At 37.6% G+C, this 16,956-nt stretch overlaps 1 protein-coding gene across 1 annotated transcript in view; it reads left to right on the forward strand.

Moving 5' to 3' along the window:
- The first annotated feature begins 5,006 nt into the window (after window positions 1-5,006).
- The window catches only part of LOC149800392 (collagen alpha-6(VI) chain-like), a 35,288-nt gene continuing 23,338 nt past the window's right edge, over window positions 5,007-16,956 (forward strand). Inside the window, exons 1-3 of the mRNA XM_089957236.1 lie at window positions 5,007-5,173; window positions 9,852-9,974; window positions 10,246-10,365. Of these exons, the coding sequence (XP_089813362.1) occupies window positions 9,950-9,974; window positions 10,246-10,365 (145 nt within the window). The 5' untranslated portion in view covers window positions 5,007-5,173; window positions 9,852-9,949. The remainder of the gene's footprint in view (window positions 5,174-9,851; window positions 9,975-10,245; window positions 10,366-16,956) is intronic.

The following is a 16,956-nucleotide window of genomic DNA, read 5'->3' on the forward strand; positions in this document are numbered from 1 at the left end:
AGAACGACCGCCAAGTATCCGATACGACGCGTAGAAGTGAAAACGTTCACCATTCCCGCTGCACAGCGATCTATGATCGAAGATCATCTGTTCCAAGGACAGTTACCCAAGCGTTTGATTGTTGGTATCGTCAGGAATTCAGCCTTCAACGGAACCCACGATCAAAATCCTTTTGAGTTTCAACATTACAATTTGTCCAAGATCGAAGTCAGTCGCGACGGCAAGACCTTGTGTACCCGACCCTTTGTGCCCAACTTTGGTGTCGCAAAGAATTATTTGAGATCGTACTTATCCCTGTACGAAGCCACGGGACAGTTAGGAACCAACACCAGTCACGGTATTTCGTACGACGATTATGCAGGAGGCTATGCTTTGTGGGGTTTTGATTTCACTCCAGACCAAGGCAGCGACGAGGGACATTTCCACCCTATAAAATCGGGCCAGATTTGTGTGGAACTTCAGTTTGCAAATCCACCTCCAGATCACACAGTGAACGTCCTCCTGTATGTAGAATTCGACAATACCATAGAAATCAACAGTTTGAGAGAAGTCATTCTAGACTATTAGAAGCCATGGAAGACTGTTATCCCTCTTTGCCTAGTGGAGAAACTTTAGACATGAAATGTGAGGAGACCGTGGAAGGAGAATCCCAAGACAAAGACGAAAAGGACATCATGATCAAGTCGAGATGTCCAGAACAAGAACAGCAATTGGTCTCCTACTGTGCTACATACCTGGCAGACACAGTTACGATATGGATGAAGCATGATTACTATGAATGTCAAAACATCAGTCAAGAAGAAAAATTCAACGAATATCTGGACGAAGCTTGGAGTCTGTTTAAAAAAGACGTGTTACGTTGGTGGTATAAAGACTTGCGTGAACATTTCTGTCCTCCATTAACGACTCAAGAAATCCATTACATCAAAGCCCTCTTTGACAAATTCAAAGAGAAAGTCGAGATCGAAATTGATCACTTATTATCAGCAAAATAACATTTAGTGACTTATTTTGATCATGATTTTTCTAGAAACGATGAGAAAGTAAATCGTTGATTTTGTGACTAGTATGCTTATTTTGTTGTCTTCAGCTAGGAAACGTAGTGTCCATCCATGACTCAATGACTTGCAACAGTGGAAATAACAATTTCATTCACAACGTTGCCAACCCTGTTTAAAGTAGAGTGTAAATTGAAAAAGAATGTTTGTCATTTGAAAAAAATGTTTGATGTTATATTGTTGGATTATTGTTAAAAAATGTTAGAGTTGTTGGTTAATGTTAAGTGATTTTGAATAAAAAATGTTGTGTTTTGAAAAAAATGCCTTTGTGATTTGTTTGGCTATAAGAATGTTGATTTATGCTCTTTGACTTCTTACTATCCCTCTCATGACACTCATTGAACGTTGCGGCTCGAAAACCGTAGAGGGATGTTTTCTTTCACGTCCGCGCTTTGACTTTAAGACCCGGGTTGTTTCCAGTCTAACCATCCATTGTCGACTCATCCTCCTACTAAGATGTTCTCCAAACTAGCTAAGCTAAACGAAGCCTACGTGAATTTGCATAGGGTCAGACACAGTTTGATACCGAAGCCAGAAGAGATAGAGAATGTGAGAATGTTAAAAGTTACTGAAGACCTGATAGAAGAGCTCTTCAGAGAAGAAGTGAACAGGGAGAAAGAAGAATGGACAGAGAAGTACAGACTTCAGAGACAGCAGCAGCAACAGCAACAACAACAGCAACAGCAGCAGCAGCAGCAACCTGAACCTGACAGAGGCTTTGTCGATTGTCGTATCGACACCAAAGAGTTCTTCTTCTCTTTCCGAAGAAGCAGACCTATCGCCAAAAAGTCTATCCTCAGAGGACATCGCATTCTTAGAAACTAAAAGATTGCCATAGCAAACAAAAAAAACAAACAAAAAAAAAACAGCCCTTTTCAGGGCTACCCAATACTCTAGAAAAGAAATAACCATCAATTTGCCAATGTGTGTAGGTAGAGTAGTGTGAATATAAACAATGACTCATTTTTTAATAGTGCGAGTGTATGTGTTTGTGTGTTTGTGTTTGTAACATCTCACGTACGTTGGTGTGGATAGTAGATTAAGATCATGTTTGGTTTTTTTGGCTGTTTGAGGTGTGGGGAGAGTAGATTTGTGGCTTTGATTGGATTGCTTTGCGTATGTGAATAGTATATTGAAGTGATTAATGAAAAAAAATTTTAGAATAGGAATGGGTAGTATAAAAAAGTGAGTGAGTGTTTCTTTTTGGTCCGCGCGTTGTTTGGTCATGATCTAGGTAAGATCAATTTTATGTTTTTAGGGGGATGTTTTCCTTCACGTCCGCACTTTTAGTATGAATTGAAACTCGTTCGGCAGTCCAGCTACCCTTGTTGATTGATCAACACCAGAATGAACACCAGACTACCGAAACTGTTGGAACTTCATGTGCATCTGGATTATGCCAGGCGCCTGTTGAACGAACTGGCCGCGGAAGCCATTGTGGAAGAGGGAAGGATGAAAGAGGAGGAGAGAAGAAACAAAGAAGAGGAGGAGAGAAGATACAAAGAAGAGGCGGAGAGAAGATACAAAGAAGAGGAGGAGGAGAGAAGAAACAAAGAAGAGGAGGAAAAGGAGAGAAGAAATTTCAGAATCCCAGAGACAGAAAATTGGGATTCTGAAGCTATTTATCCTCCCTCTGCTCTCTCCCCCAAAAAAGTAAAAAGCAACTGGAGAACAAGATGTGTATGTGGCGCCAGGCCTGGAAGGTGCCATCATTAACCAGGTGTCCATGAAGTTCCAAAAAACAGCCCTTTTCAGGGCTACCCAATACTCTAGAAAAGAAATAACCATCAATTTGCCAATGTGTGTAGGTAGAGTAGTGTGAATATAAACACTGACTCTTTTTTCATAGTGCGAGTGTATGTGTTTGTGTGTTTGTGTTTGTAACCGCTCACGTAAGTTTGTGTGAATAGTAGATTATGGGTTTGTTTATTGTTTCTTATCGTATGTGGAGAGTATAGTTTGGGTTTTGTAACCGCTCACGTACGATTGTGAGGATAGTAGATTATGGATTTTGTTTATTGTTTCTTAGCTTATGTGGAGAGTATAGTTTGGGTTTTGTAACCGCTCACGTACGATTGTGTGGATAGTAGATTATGGATTTTGTTTTAATGATTTGCGTGTGTAAATAGTAGATTTGGGGTTTGTTTATTGTTTCTTAGCGTATGTGGAGAGTATAGTTTGGGTTTTGTAACCGCTCACGTACAATTGTGTGGATAGTAGATTATGGATTTTGTTTTAATGATTTGCGTGTGTAAATAGTAGATTTGGGGTTTGCTTATTGTTGCTTCACTTATGTGGATAGTATATTATATGAAATGAGAGAACTAGGGGGATGTTTTCCTTCACGTCCGCGCGTTGTTTGGTCATGATCTAGGTAAGATCAATTTTATGTTTTTAGGGGATGTTTTCCTTCACGTCCGTACTTTAACTATAAGAACCCACAACGTTTGATGTTCGAACCATTCTACGGAAGAATAAAAACGAAGATGGTGGTTGCAAGTGAGTTGTTCAACAATTTGATACATATATACAATTGGATAATGGATGGTATCTATGTAGTGGAGAGACTAGAAAAAGAATGGAAGATAGCAGAGTATCTGGACTACGCTAAATGCCTAAACGTAGCAAAAGAAGTGATAGCAGAAATGATAGAAGAGGAGGAAAAGAGATTGAGTGGTATGATAAATCCCACCTATGTCAGAGTGGGAAGCCTAAAGGAAGCACTTGACAATGCAAGCAAAGTCAGGTGCTTTCTTGAAAATATGTCACATGGGACAGAGTGCTCTTTTGTGGAGAGAGGTCAGGAAAGACTGAGGAAAGGAGAGGAGTTGATGAGAAAAGTGATGGAGGTAGAGGTAAAGAAGATTAAAGAGAGATGGAATAAAGAAAGAAAAGATCAGGAAAACAAAAAGAAACAGGCTGATTTTGAAAGACTAAATCAGAATTGGATCAAAGTCCAGGAAAAGTTTAGAGCCTTGGGCCATCCAGACTGGATGCCAGAGGAGAAAAAGAAGAAGAAAGGAATAATGGAAAAAGTGAGGACTTGGTGGAAGAAGTGGAGGAGTTAGAAGAAGAAGAAGAAGAAGAAACCCAAAGGCCCTTTTCAGGGCCACCCACATTTCTCGAAAAGAGATAGCCTTTCGATTGCCTACCCCTTTTTTAATTTTTTTTTAAAAAAAAAATAATCCCATGTTCAATTCCCCTTGTACCTAAAGTAGTTTTTTTTTTCTAACATGTTCAATTCCCCTTTGTCCCTAGACAAACCCAAACTCTATTCCTATGTTCAATTCCCCTTGTCCCTAGACAGACCCAAACTCTATTCCCCATGTTCAATTGCCTTTGTCCCTAGACTCGATATTTTTTTTCCATTGTTCGAATGCTTTTGTCGCTAAAATCAATATTTCCTTTTTTTTCCTTTCTCCAATGTTAAATTCCATTGTCGCTAATCTTACCCAGGGTTTTTTGCCCATGTTAAATTTCCATTGTCGCTAATCTTACCCAGGGGGTGTTTTTAATGCTAATTCCCATTGTCGCTAATCTCACCCCATTCACTAATAATAGTTTGCTATATATGGGAATAGATGAACAGTAACGGGAATTAAAATAGAATGCTTATACGATAATCTTCAAAAAGGAAATGTGTGAAATAAAGAAGATAAAAGGAAGAGTAAAGGAAAAGAAATACTCTTGGCGCGTTGGTCAAAGCATGAGAAAGGTATACTTTGAAAATATATATTTTTACAATTTATACCCTAAATCAAATGGGTTTGAAATAATTTGTGTTTGCTTCGATTTATGCAATGATCAAATATTTTTAAATTATGCCTGGAATGTAATCTCTCTCTCTCTCTCTCTCTCTCTCTCTCTCTCTCTCTCAAGTCGTTGCCGACTTCAGCCCTCAGCACTCGCTTCTTCGACCTTGATTTTACACCACCTTTTTGAAGTAATTGCAAGCTCCGACTGCGGTCAGTCATGGATTGAGGACCCAGCTTCTGGACATTGCTACCAGATCATTTTCGAAACAAGCACATGGTATGAAGCGTTCCGCCAGTGCAGGAAACTTGGTGGTGCTTTAGTCTCCATCGAATGGCCAGAGGAACAAAACTTCTTGTCAGGTAAGTAACATTTTGCAATTCTGAATTCATATCATATGTCACTTGTAAAATATAATTTATTTATGTGCTTATTGATTTAAGTAAATGTTAGCAAATATCAAACTATTTAGCTAAAATAAAGTCAAGGCCTTTTGATTATCAAAGCTAAACAGTTTTTTTTTTTTTTATAATAATGTTCAAACAATTTGGATATTCACTGACAAGCTTTATCATTTGATACCTCCATAAAATCGCTATGGAGCTATGCAATACTTTGCAACAGGCTTTTATGGTTAAAACATATTTTATTGCCGTATAGGAACAACAAGTTGCGGAGTTTCAGTTGCAATATGTTTCGGTAAAATACCTTTGCAGAGATTGATTAGTTTGTTACCATTTTGCATTTAACTTGTTTCATGTTTTATGTGTGTGTGTGTGTGTGTGTGTGTGTGTGTGTGTGTTATATGTCAATATTTACATAAGTCATTGTTCCTGTTAATTTATACTTTTGCAGCATAGCATTTGCATCTGGCTGTTTGTTGATTTGACAACGAATGGTTTCAATGTTCATATTCCACGTTGTTATTTAAATTAGTCATGATCATTATAGCACATTCTCTCATCCATTCATTTTCGAAGTATACCCTTATCAGATGTTTTTACATCTCAAGCTACACATTGTGTTGAACGAGTTTTATTTTCAGCGTTTAAATCACCAATATGGACAGCGTTTAAATCACCAATAAGGACAGCGTTTAAATCACCAGTAAGGACAGCGTTTAAACACCAATAAGGACAGCGTTTAAACACCAATAAGGACAGCTTTTAAATCACCAATAAGGACAGTTATTCATCCTTAGTGTCACTTGTCAAAAACTTTATTTTCTGCAACAGATGTACATCATGAACTCTCTCTCTCTCTCTCTCTCTCTCTCTCTCTTTATCTCGCTCCTTTTCACTCAGGCAGATTGTATCACAAGCCCATAATTTCCTGTTATTCTGTGATACGATTTAACCTTAACTTTCATTGTCTACCTTTCATAGCATTGCTTACTAAGGTTCAATATCATTACATAATAGACCAATGATGGTACATCTTTTTAAAACTATCTTTTCTGTGTTCTTACAATCCCAGAAATCGTTGGATTTAAAATATATTTTGTGTGTATTGATACGGTTACTCTCCTGAATAAACCAGATTTATATCATTCAGCAACATCATTATCCTATCCTGAGTTACGCCACATCATGGTTGTATACACGCTATTTTACTTCCACAACGTTCCTCGATGGAAGGCAGCCATGAGTAAATCGTTTGGTTCCGTGCAGGAATTTTATATTTGTAAAGCGGGTTTAACGTTTGAAGTCAATGCCTCAACCGATATTCTTCTGTGGTGTGTGTGTGTGTGTGTGTGTGTGTGTGTGATTCGGATTTATAACATAGCTTTAACAATTGTCCCGTCATATCGCTACGATGTCTGCAGTGCGGCAGTTTATAGTGATGTCTAGCACTGGGGCATCATGCGCAGACATGTAGCATCCTGTGCCACCCAATCACAGAAAGCCGATCAGTCGTAACACTAACCTCTTAATACTGAGCGCCTAGCGAGCCACCTGTTTTAACAATTTTATAGGTTTTTCTTCCTCTGGTAAAGAAAATGAATATATCGGAGGTATAAAGAACCAACAATTTCCATTATTTTGCTATCATGTGCACCTCACAAAACACTGAAAGCTCTGCTTTACCATTTTCACTTCCTGTGCTTCAAAGGAACATTATACGTTTTATAACAATCTGAGACTTTAATTCATATAAAGAAGCGACGTAATTGAGCTTTCAAAAGTGGTAACACATCATTTATTCTTTGCTGCATTTCCAGGACAGGGAAAACAAATGCGCTTATCTTTCCTCCAAATTGACCCGGCACATAGAAACGTTAATTGTCATCAACTGTCTGTTTCAGAGAGGAAATAATGTTCCAAATACTGATTAAAATTATTGTTCATCTAACCAGTTGAAAGAAATTTAAGTGTATGTTAAATGTCTCTGTATTGTTACAGTTTTGGAAAAAACATCTTTGCCGTGTGTATTCGCCAATGTCAATGATGCTCTACAAAACCCCACGGCAAAATCTTAAGCACCCAACTTCCGTTATTACGTTATGATTAGTGTTGGTTTTATAGCGGGAAAAAAAATTAAAAAGCAAACATCAAAACAGTCTTTTAATAATCTTACATTTCTTTCACAGAAGAAATTTCATTATGACCAAATTAACAAACAAATCTACTTCAATGGCGACAATGGGCTTATTTCAAATTGTAACATTTACTAACCATTATTCAGCATTGAAACGTTAAGGGTTTTTCTTCCTGTAGCAAGAAGGTTCGGTTCCCCAAGAGCACTTATATTTCACACACAATACTGTCTCAAGGAATGTTATATGACGAAGAGCAAAGTATGTAAAGTTACCTTATGCTCATAAATATAACCAATAGTAGTCTACTAATAAATATAACCAATAGTAGTCTACCAATAAATATAACCAATAGTAGTCTACCAATAAATATAACCTATAGTAGTCTACCAATAAATATAACCAATAGTAGTCTACCAATAAACATAACCAATAGTAGTCTACCAATAAATATAACCAATAGTAGTCTACCAATAAATATAACCAATAGTAGTCTACCAACAAATATAACCAATAGTAGTCTACCAATAAATATAACCAATAGTAGTCTACCAATAAATATAACCTATAGTAGTCTACCAATAAATATAACCAATAGTAGTCTACCAATGATTATAACCAATAGTAGCCTACCAATAAATATAAGCAATAGTAGTCTACCAATAAATATAAGCTATAGTAGTCTACCAATTTATTCGGAAAATCATATATGACGATACAAGAAATATGAAATTAACTGGGCAAGTGTTTGCATTTGTCTGGATATTCCACTCATGGGTTTCACATTTTTAGACAGGAATAAAAATGTCAAGAAAACATTTTCATGTTCTCCATGTGTCATCCTTGCTGTAAAATAGATGAACTTTTACATTCTTGCAATAAGTTTACACAACCTGCAATTGGTTGATTTTATCTTAATGTTGACATTGGTTGAGGGTACATAACAAGGCTCTACGTCCAAAGTGCATCTCAGAGAAAAGTTCCTTTATAGAAAAATGATTTCTAATTGCGGCTGTTTTCACTTTCTGACCAACGAATGAGCCGATAACGTTTTAGTTTTTGATATTTTAAAATTGCATAAGTGCCAGTTGAGAAAAATTGTAATTCTTGCGCTTTGAAAATTGAAAATTGTCTCTAGTTTTCAGGACCAGGCGAAGTTAAGGTATTTCATTTCTCTTCAATTATATTTCCCTATCACTTATTTTCGCTCGATGTCCTCTTTAGACAGTATATGTTTTTGCGAATGGCTAACAAGTTTAACTTCAATCCAAGTTGCAGAAAGACACACACACACACACACACATATATATATATATATATATATATATATATATATATATATATATATATATATATATATATATATATATATATATATATATATATATATATATATATATATATATATATATATATATGTATATATATATGTGTGTGTGTGTGTGTGTGTGTGTGTGTGTGTGTGTGTGTGTGTGTTAAACGTAGCTGCACCCATAGTGATGATGAAGAAACCTTTGCTTCGAGCTGTTCCAACATTCATCAGCGCTAACAAGAATCCCAGATCATTTAAAGCGCTTCATTTGCAGTTCAGCTATCAATATTAACTCTGGTTCAAGTTTTTGTTCTTTGTTTTCTATACTCAAAGAATCGGAGAATGTAGGAAACGTTTATGATTATAAATTGATTTAGACTCATAGATGTCTTAGTATGTTTTGGTGTAGGCCAGGAATTTTCCATCCGAGCGTCAGCTTTTTAGAAGGATACGCCTCATATGTGACGCAAATTTCTGATCCTGAATCTGGAACTTTCCTATTAATCACCGACCCATAATGAAGAATAATGTATCTCCCATTCCTTACTAAAAGTATTTGCTTACCAGCTACATGGCATCCAGAATGTAAGATGCTCATTAAAATGCTTACATATCAAAGTATTCATTTCCAATGAGTTATAGGAAACGAATTTTTAAATAAAATATCCATGGTGAGCAAAACATTGCAATTATTCAGCGATTTTGCAAATTTCTTTAAAATAATACAAACTTAAAATTGTCTTGAATTAATGACATGACAAAAAGCACTAGTGAAACAAAATGGCTTCTATAGCATTCATTTTCTTTGTACTTCAAGGATGTTGACATCATGACGCCATGATATGAGATCATTTATATCTTTATGACGACACAGTATCATAGCTAAAGATTAAATTCCGAAATTGGAAAAAGAATGATTTGTGCAATTATTTAAGCATTTTGGCATAGTACAACCAGTAGATACTATTTTTATTAAAGTCTTCATGCAATACCAATGTCGTTTCAGCAGCTATTGTATTTACTACTAGGTGAGTAGTACCATGGAAAACTATTGTATTTACTACTAGGTGAGTAGTACCATGGAAAACTATTGTATTTACTACTAGGTGAGTAGTACCATGGAAAAATATTGGAACAAAATTATTCTACCTCTTTATTATTGGATAGTTTTGTAAAATAAGGTATATTACAGATGAAATAGGCAAGACAAGTTCTTCAGGCCTAGGACTTTGGATAGGTGCCACTCATCTTCATTCTTCGGTGACTCGGACGTGGGTGAATGGAAATATAATGGCATACACAAACTGGGAAAACGGTAATTTAAAATAATATTTGTTATGAAATGGAATTATTCCTTTGCAAATTTAGCGATTAATTAATCCATACATACTTTTGAAAGACTTGAAAGATACCTCTTTATAATACATTTAACTAACACATTTTGAACATACCAATATTTTCCTTCAAGGAACAGTGATATAATGTTTAATCTGAGTTTTTCAAATAGTCCACAGTTTATAAGAATAAATGAATCAGATGTTATTTAGAATATACAGTCTAGACATTAATCCATTTTATTTATCTAGGCGAACCAAATAATTTACATAACAGAGAAGAGTGTGCAGAAGCTCTCCCTTCCTACCATTCAAAGTGGAACGACCTTGATTGTGAGTCTTCCGATGGAGGTTATATTTGTGAGAAATTTAGTAAGTTTTCATGTGTCTTTCAAAAGACAAAATTAAACTTGCATTCTCTTCAAGAATATAAAAGAATGTATACGATCCTACTTCATCTAAACTTTATAGTCAGCCATCAATCTTAAATAAATTAATATATGTGTGTGTGTGTGTGTGTGTGTGTGTGTGTGTGATTGTGTGTTTTCTTCTAAAATTGTCAGCTCCATAGTCAAGCATTTTTCTTTTACTTCTGTCACTTCTCTCTCTCTCTCTCTCTCTCTCTCTTCCAATCCTGCCCCCGCCCCGGCATGAATATGCCAACACTGTAGACCTTCTAGTATACATGTATACATATGTGTAATTAATGGGTACGTTACTTGCATTAACACAGAATGCAGATAATAACTCCCAGCAAATCGACAATATATACTAAAAAGAAACAATCTGTGGATTTACGGAAATATTTCACTCAAGAAAAGAAGGTATTCTATGATGTCACACAAATGACAATAGAATATTTCAACATCACTAATAAAATATCTCAACAGTTCAATTTAATTTTAACTACTGCTGAAAGTAACCGTCTTGTTAATTCATCCTTTTCGCCTAAAAGATCACCAACATGGAGCTACTTCAGTGATAACTACGTTTCAGTTATGTAGGGAAAAATCTAAGACGTTAGTAGTAAATGGGGTTAGATTAGCGACAATGGGAATTAGCATTACAGAGACCCCTGGGTCAGATTAGCGACAAGGGAAATTTAACATGGCGAAAAATCGTGGGTCAGATTAGCGACAAGGGAAATTAACATGGAGAAAAACGCTGGGCCACTTTAGGGACAATGGGAATTTAACATAGAGTTTGGGTCTGTCTAGGGACAAGGGAAATTAACATGGGGAATAGAGTTTGGGCTTTTGGGATTTTTTTTTTTTTTTAAAGTTTTTTTAAATTTAAATTTAAATTTAAATTTAAAAAAAAGGGGTAGGCAATGGAAAGGCTATCTCTTTTCGAGAAATATGGCTGGCCCTGAAAAGGGCCTTTGGGTTTTCTTCTGCTTCTAGTTTCTTCTTTTTCTCCACCAAGTTCTTATTTTATCTCCAACACTCTTTCTCTTCTTTTCTTTCTTTTTTTTCTCCTGCTCTTCTTTCTTCTTCTTCTCTTCCTCCTCTTCTTTCTTCCTCTTCTCATTTTCTTCTTCTTTTTCAATCTTTTCGTTCCATTTGCTTATTCTTATTCTTTCCTCTTCATCCTCCTTCTCCTCCTTTATCTCTTTCATGACACCACTAATCTTGTCCTTTACCTTTTTTAAGTTATTAATTTCCATCTTTACACGATGGGGACTATAGGAATAATGGTCTTCAACCAGTCTTATCAACATCTGCTCCATCATTCCTAAGTTGTCTAAAACGTCTTGTAATGTTTGTATTTTGTCCATTTGGTTAGAAGCCATCTTCTTTTTCTATTCTTTGCAGAATGGTTTGAACGACGAATACTGTGGGTTCTTATACTTAAAGCGCGTACGTGAAGGAAAACATCCCCCTAAAACGTAAAATTGATCTTACCTAGATCATGACCAAACAACGCGCGGACGTGAAGGAAAACATCTCCTACTTTTTCATTTCATATAATAAAACCCAAACTATACTCTCCACATACGCTAAGAAACAATAAACAAATCCATAATCTACTATCCACACAATCGTACGTGAGCGGGTACAAACACAAACACACAAACACAAACACACAAACACATACGCTAAGAAACAATAAACAAAATCCATAATCTACTATCCTCACAATCGTACGTGAGCGCTTACAAAACCCAAACTATACTCTTCACATACGCTAAGAAACAATAAACAAATCCATAATCTACTATCCACACAATCGTACGTGAGCGGGTACAAACACAAACACACAAACACAAACACACAAACACATACGCTAAGAAACAATAAACAAATCCATAATCTACTATCCACACAATCGTACGTGAGCGGTTACAAAACCCAAACTATACTCTCCACATACGCTAAGAAACAATAAAGAAACCCATAATCTACTATTCACACAAACATACCTTAGCTCTTACAAGCACCAACACACAAACACATACCCTCACACTATCTTAGAAAAGAGTTAGTGTTTATATTCACACTACTCTACCTACACATTGGCAAATTGATGGTTATTTCTTTTCTAGAGTATTGGGTAGCCCTGAAAAGGGTTGTTTTTTTGGAACTTCATGGACACCTGGTTAATGGTGGCACCTTCCAGGCCTGGCGCCACATACACATCTTATCCCCCAGTTACTTTTTACTTTTTGGGGGGAGAGAGCAAAGGCAGGATATGTCGCTTCAGAATCCCAATTTTCGCTCTCTGGGATTCTGAAATTTATTCTTCTTCTCTTCTTTTCCTTCTCCTCCTCCTCTTCTTTGTTTCTTCTCTCCTCCTCTTTGTATCTTCTTTCCTCTTCTTCTTCTTCTTTATATCTTCTCTCCTCCTCTTCTTTTTTTCTTCTTTCCTCCTCCTCTCTTATCCTTCCCTCCTCCACAATGGCTTCCGCGGCCAGTTCATTCAACAGGCGTCTGGCATATTCCAGATGCACATGAAGTTCCAACAGTTTAGACAGTCTCGTGTTCATTTTTGGTGTTGATCAATCAACAAAGGTAACTAGACTGCCCAGCGAGTTTCAATTTATAGTGAAAGCGCGGACGTGAAAGAAAACATCCCCCTAAAAAACATAAAATTGATGTTACCTACATCATGACCAAAAACAACAACGCGCGGACCTAAAAGAAACACTCACTCACTTTTTTATGCTACCCATCACTATTTTAAAATTTTTTATAAATCACTTCATTAGACTATCCACATACGCAAAGCAATCCAATCTAACTCCAAATATACACCTCAAACACCAAAAAAAACATGATTTTAATCTACTATTCATACCAACTTACTTAAGCACTTACTAACACACAAACACATACCCTCACATTTTTTAAAAAAGAGTTAGTGTTTATTTTCACACTACTCTACCTACACACATTGGCAAATCGATCGTTATTTCTTTTCTAGAGTATTGGGGTAGCCCTGAAAAGGGCTGGGGTTTTTTTGTTTGCTATGGCATTCTTTTTTTTAGTTTCTAAGAATGCGATGTCCTCTGAGGATAGACTTTCTGGCGATAGGTCTGCTTCTTCGGAAAGAAAAGAAGAACTCTTTGGTGTCGATACGGCAATCGACAAAGCTCCTGTCAGGTTCAGGTTGCTGCTGCTGTTGCTCTTGTTGTTGTTGTTGCTGCTGTCTCTGAAGTCTGTACTTCTCTGTCCATTCTTCTTTTTCCCTGTTCATTTCTTCTCTGAAGAGCTCTTCTATCAGGTCTTCAGTGATTTTTAACATTCTCACATTCTCTATTTCTTCTGGCTTCGGTATCAGACTGTGTCTGACCCTATGCAAATTCACGTAGGCTTCGTTGAGTTTAGCTAGTTTGGAGCACATCTTCGTAGGAGGATGAGTCGACAATGGATGGTTAGACTGGAAACAACCCGGTTCTTAAAGTTAAAGCGCGGACGTGAAGGAAAACATCCCCCACACGGTTTTTGAGTCGCAACGTTTAGTGAGTGTCATGAGAGGGATAGTAAGAAATGAAAGAGCATCAATCCAACATTCTTATAGCTAAACAAAAGACAAAGGCATTTTTTTTCAAAACACATTTTTATTCAAAAATCACTTAACACTAAACAACAACTCTAACATTTTTAACAATAATCCAACAATATAACATCAAACAATTTTTTTCAAAACACAACATTTTTTATTCAAAAATCACTTAACACTAAACAACAACTCTAACATTTTTAACAATAATCCAACAATATAACATCAAACAATTTTTTTCAAAACACAACATTTTTTATTCAAAAATCACTTAACACTAAACAACAAGAACTCTAACATTTTTTAACAATAATCCAACACTAAAAGTTTCTCCACTAGGTAAAGAGGGATAACAGTCTTCCATGGTTTCTAGTAATCTAGGATGACTTCTCTCAAACTGTTGATTTCTATGGTATTATCGAATTCTGCATACAGAATGACGTTCACCGTTTCATCAGGGTCTCGGTCTTTAAACTGAATTTCCACACGAATCTGGCCGGATTTTATAGGGTGGAAATGTCCCTCGTCGCTGCCTTGGTCTGGAGTGAAATCGAAAGCCCACAAAGCGTAGCCTCCTGCATAATCCTCGTACGTAATACCGTGACTGGTATTGGTTCCTAACTGTCCGGTGGCTTCGTACAGGGACAAGTACGATCTCAAGTAATTCTTCTTGGTAAAGTCAGGTTCGAAAGGTCGGGTACACAAGGTCTTGCCATCGCGACTGACTTCGATTTTGGACACGCCAAAGTGTTGAAAGTAGAAAGGATTTTTTTCGGCAGCTCCGTTGAAGGCTGTATTCTCGACGATACCAACGATCAAACGTTTGGGTAACTGTCCTTGGAACAGATGATCTTCGATCATGGATCGCTGTCCCTTGGGAATGGTGAAGGTTTTCACTTCCACGCGTCGTATGGGATACTTGGCGGTCGTTCTACTCAACGTCTGACTGATGTCGTTTCCCACTTTAGGTAACACTTCCACACGGCGTACGTAGAGTCTGGCTTCTAGGATTTTGGTTTTGTAACCGTCACTATCAGCCATCAAATGGAAAGCGGCACTGCTACGATTCAGTCTCAGGCGGACATCCACCCCGTTCAGCAAATACTTTTCTTGCAACCACATGTCCAAATGCAAACGATCCATCAGTTCTAAACTTGTGTCGGCTCCCGTGATTCTCTTTCTTCGTTCTACAAATCCATCATTGTTGTCTTTCTTTTCATCAGCTTCCAATATTTCAAACTTGGTAGGTTCGTCAGCTTCCCATACCACACAGGCATTGAGATGAGTGTTCTTGGCATCTATTCCGTACGTCAAGAGATTTTCCAGGTAGGCACGATAAGGGTAAGTATCCATGCTGCTACTGACCAGTTTGTTATTCAAGTACAAGTCCACTCCACTTAACAAGGAATGCATGAAATTGTTGACGGGAGCTACTGCTTCATCGTCTATAGCACCTCCAGTCTTATCTAGAATTTTCACTTTCAGGTACAAGTAACTGCTATTCAGATCGATGTAATCTTCGGGCTGTCCTTTGATTTCAAACTCGATGGGAGCGGAATCGGTCAGTGAGGAGACGGGGTGAAATTCCACCCACTGGGATTCTTGCATGGTCATCATGGTAGGGGGCATGGCAAACAGATCCAGTTCCGTCTTGGAACAAGCGCAAGATTCTCGGTGCATCATTTTTTTGTCTCTTTTCTCAATAATCGAAAACGTCTAAGTCTCGAACGGTTCTTCTTTTCTTGGCCTTTCTCGCTTGAAGTCTGGTGAAAGGGTGTTTTCTTCGTCGTCTCTTTCTGCCTTGTCCTTGCTGAATGCCTGACTCGGTAGCGTGCAGGGCATTTATAGGTGTTTCTCGTTGGCCTAAAATGTCTTTGCCCGTTTGCAGCAAGACATTTTTGCCTGCCCTCATGAAGGCTTCTTTAGGGTTTTGTTTGTCGATGATGACATTTTGAAGAAATTCTTTGCCTTGCGTCAGTGCCGCATCTTTCAAGGCGTGCAATCCGCGTGTCACCATCGGTTTCAACACCGGGGCCACCGAACGAAAGGCCGATTTTAACATGTCTCCTAAGCCGTGTCCTCGCTGTCGAGCAACCCCTCGGTACACTGGATACATGACTTACTTACGAGTCGTGAGAGAACCGTTTTCGAAAATGGAGTTTCACCGTGACTTTTCCTTTGGTGAATGGAATATTTTGTCCCAGATCTCCTTTTATAGCAATGTTGACCGTGTCCAAATACGACTTACTGACAGGCAAATAGTGAGGATATACAAATTCGCGGTGGACGTGGTAAGTGTTTCCACCTTCCTCGTCAGCGTTCGTGGCAGAATCTACTTTGAAAGGAATGACACGCAGTAACGGTACGGAGGTGTGTCCCACCACGTTGTACTCCACCACATCGGAATACACGAACATCAAATTCAGTCCTTGGTTCAGTTCTACCGGGGCACGAAATAACTTGCTAAAAGACTCGTTGTCGTAAACGATGGGTAATTCGTTTTTCTTGAGCATGGCCTTTCTCATGTCCATGTCTCCGCCCAACATGTCAAACAATTCAGGACAAAATAAAATGGACAGGATTTTACTTCGTTCAAATTTCATCAAGAAGCGACGAGCTGTTTTGTGGTACTCCATGGTGACACTTTTGTTGACATGCTCCAAAGCTTTCAGAAACACGACATTAAATCTGGAGGCTATGGTGCTGACCAAATGTTGACCACTAAAATAATAGCCTGGGGGAATGAACAAGTGATAGGTGGTGTACTTTTGTGTACGGGTTTTCTTGTCATATTTGACATTGCTATCCATCCACTTTTGCATTTGCTCGTCATGAACTTCCACATCAAAAAAATTTTGATTGGGAAGGACATTGAGGACTTGGGTCGGGTGAATCATTTCTACTAAAGCCACTTCCCAATGGGCTTCGTGATCTAACTGGATGGCTTGAGGTAATTTGGCC

Source organism: Sinohyriopsis cumingii, chromosome 5 (assembly GCF_028554795.1).
Source record: "Sinohyriopsis cumingii isolate HCF-2022 chromosome 5, ASM2855479v2, whole genome shotgun sequence".
Lineage (NCBI taxonomy): Eukaryota > Metazoa > Mollusca > Bivalvia > Unionida > Unionidae > Sinohyriopsis > Sinohyriopsis cumingii.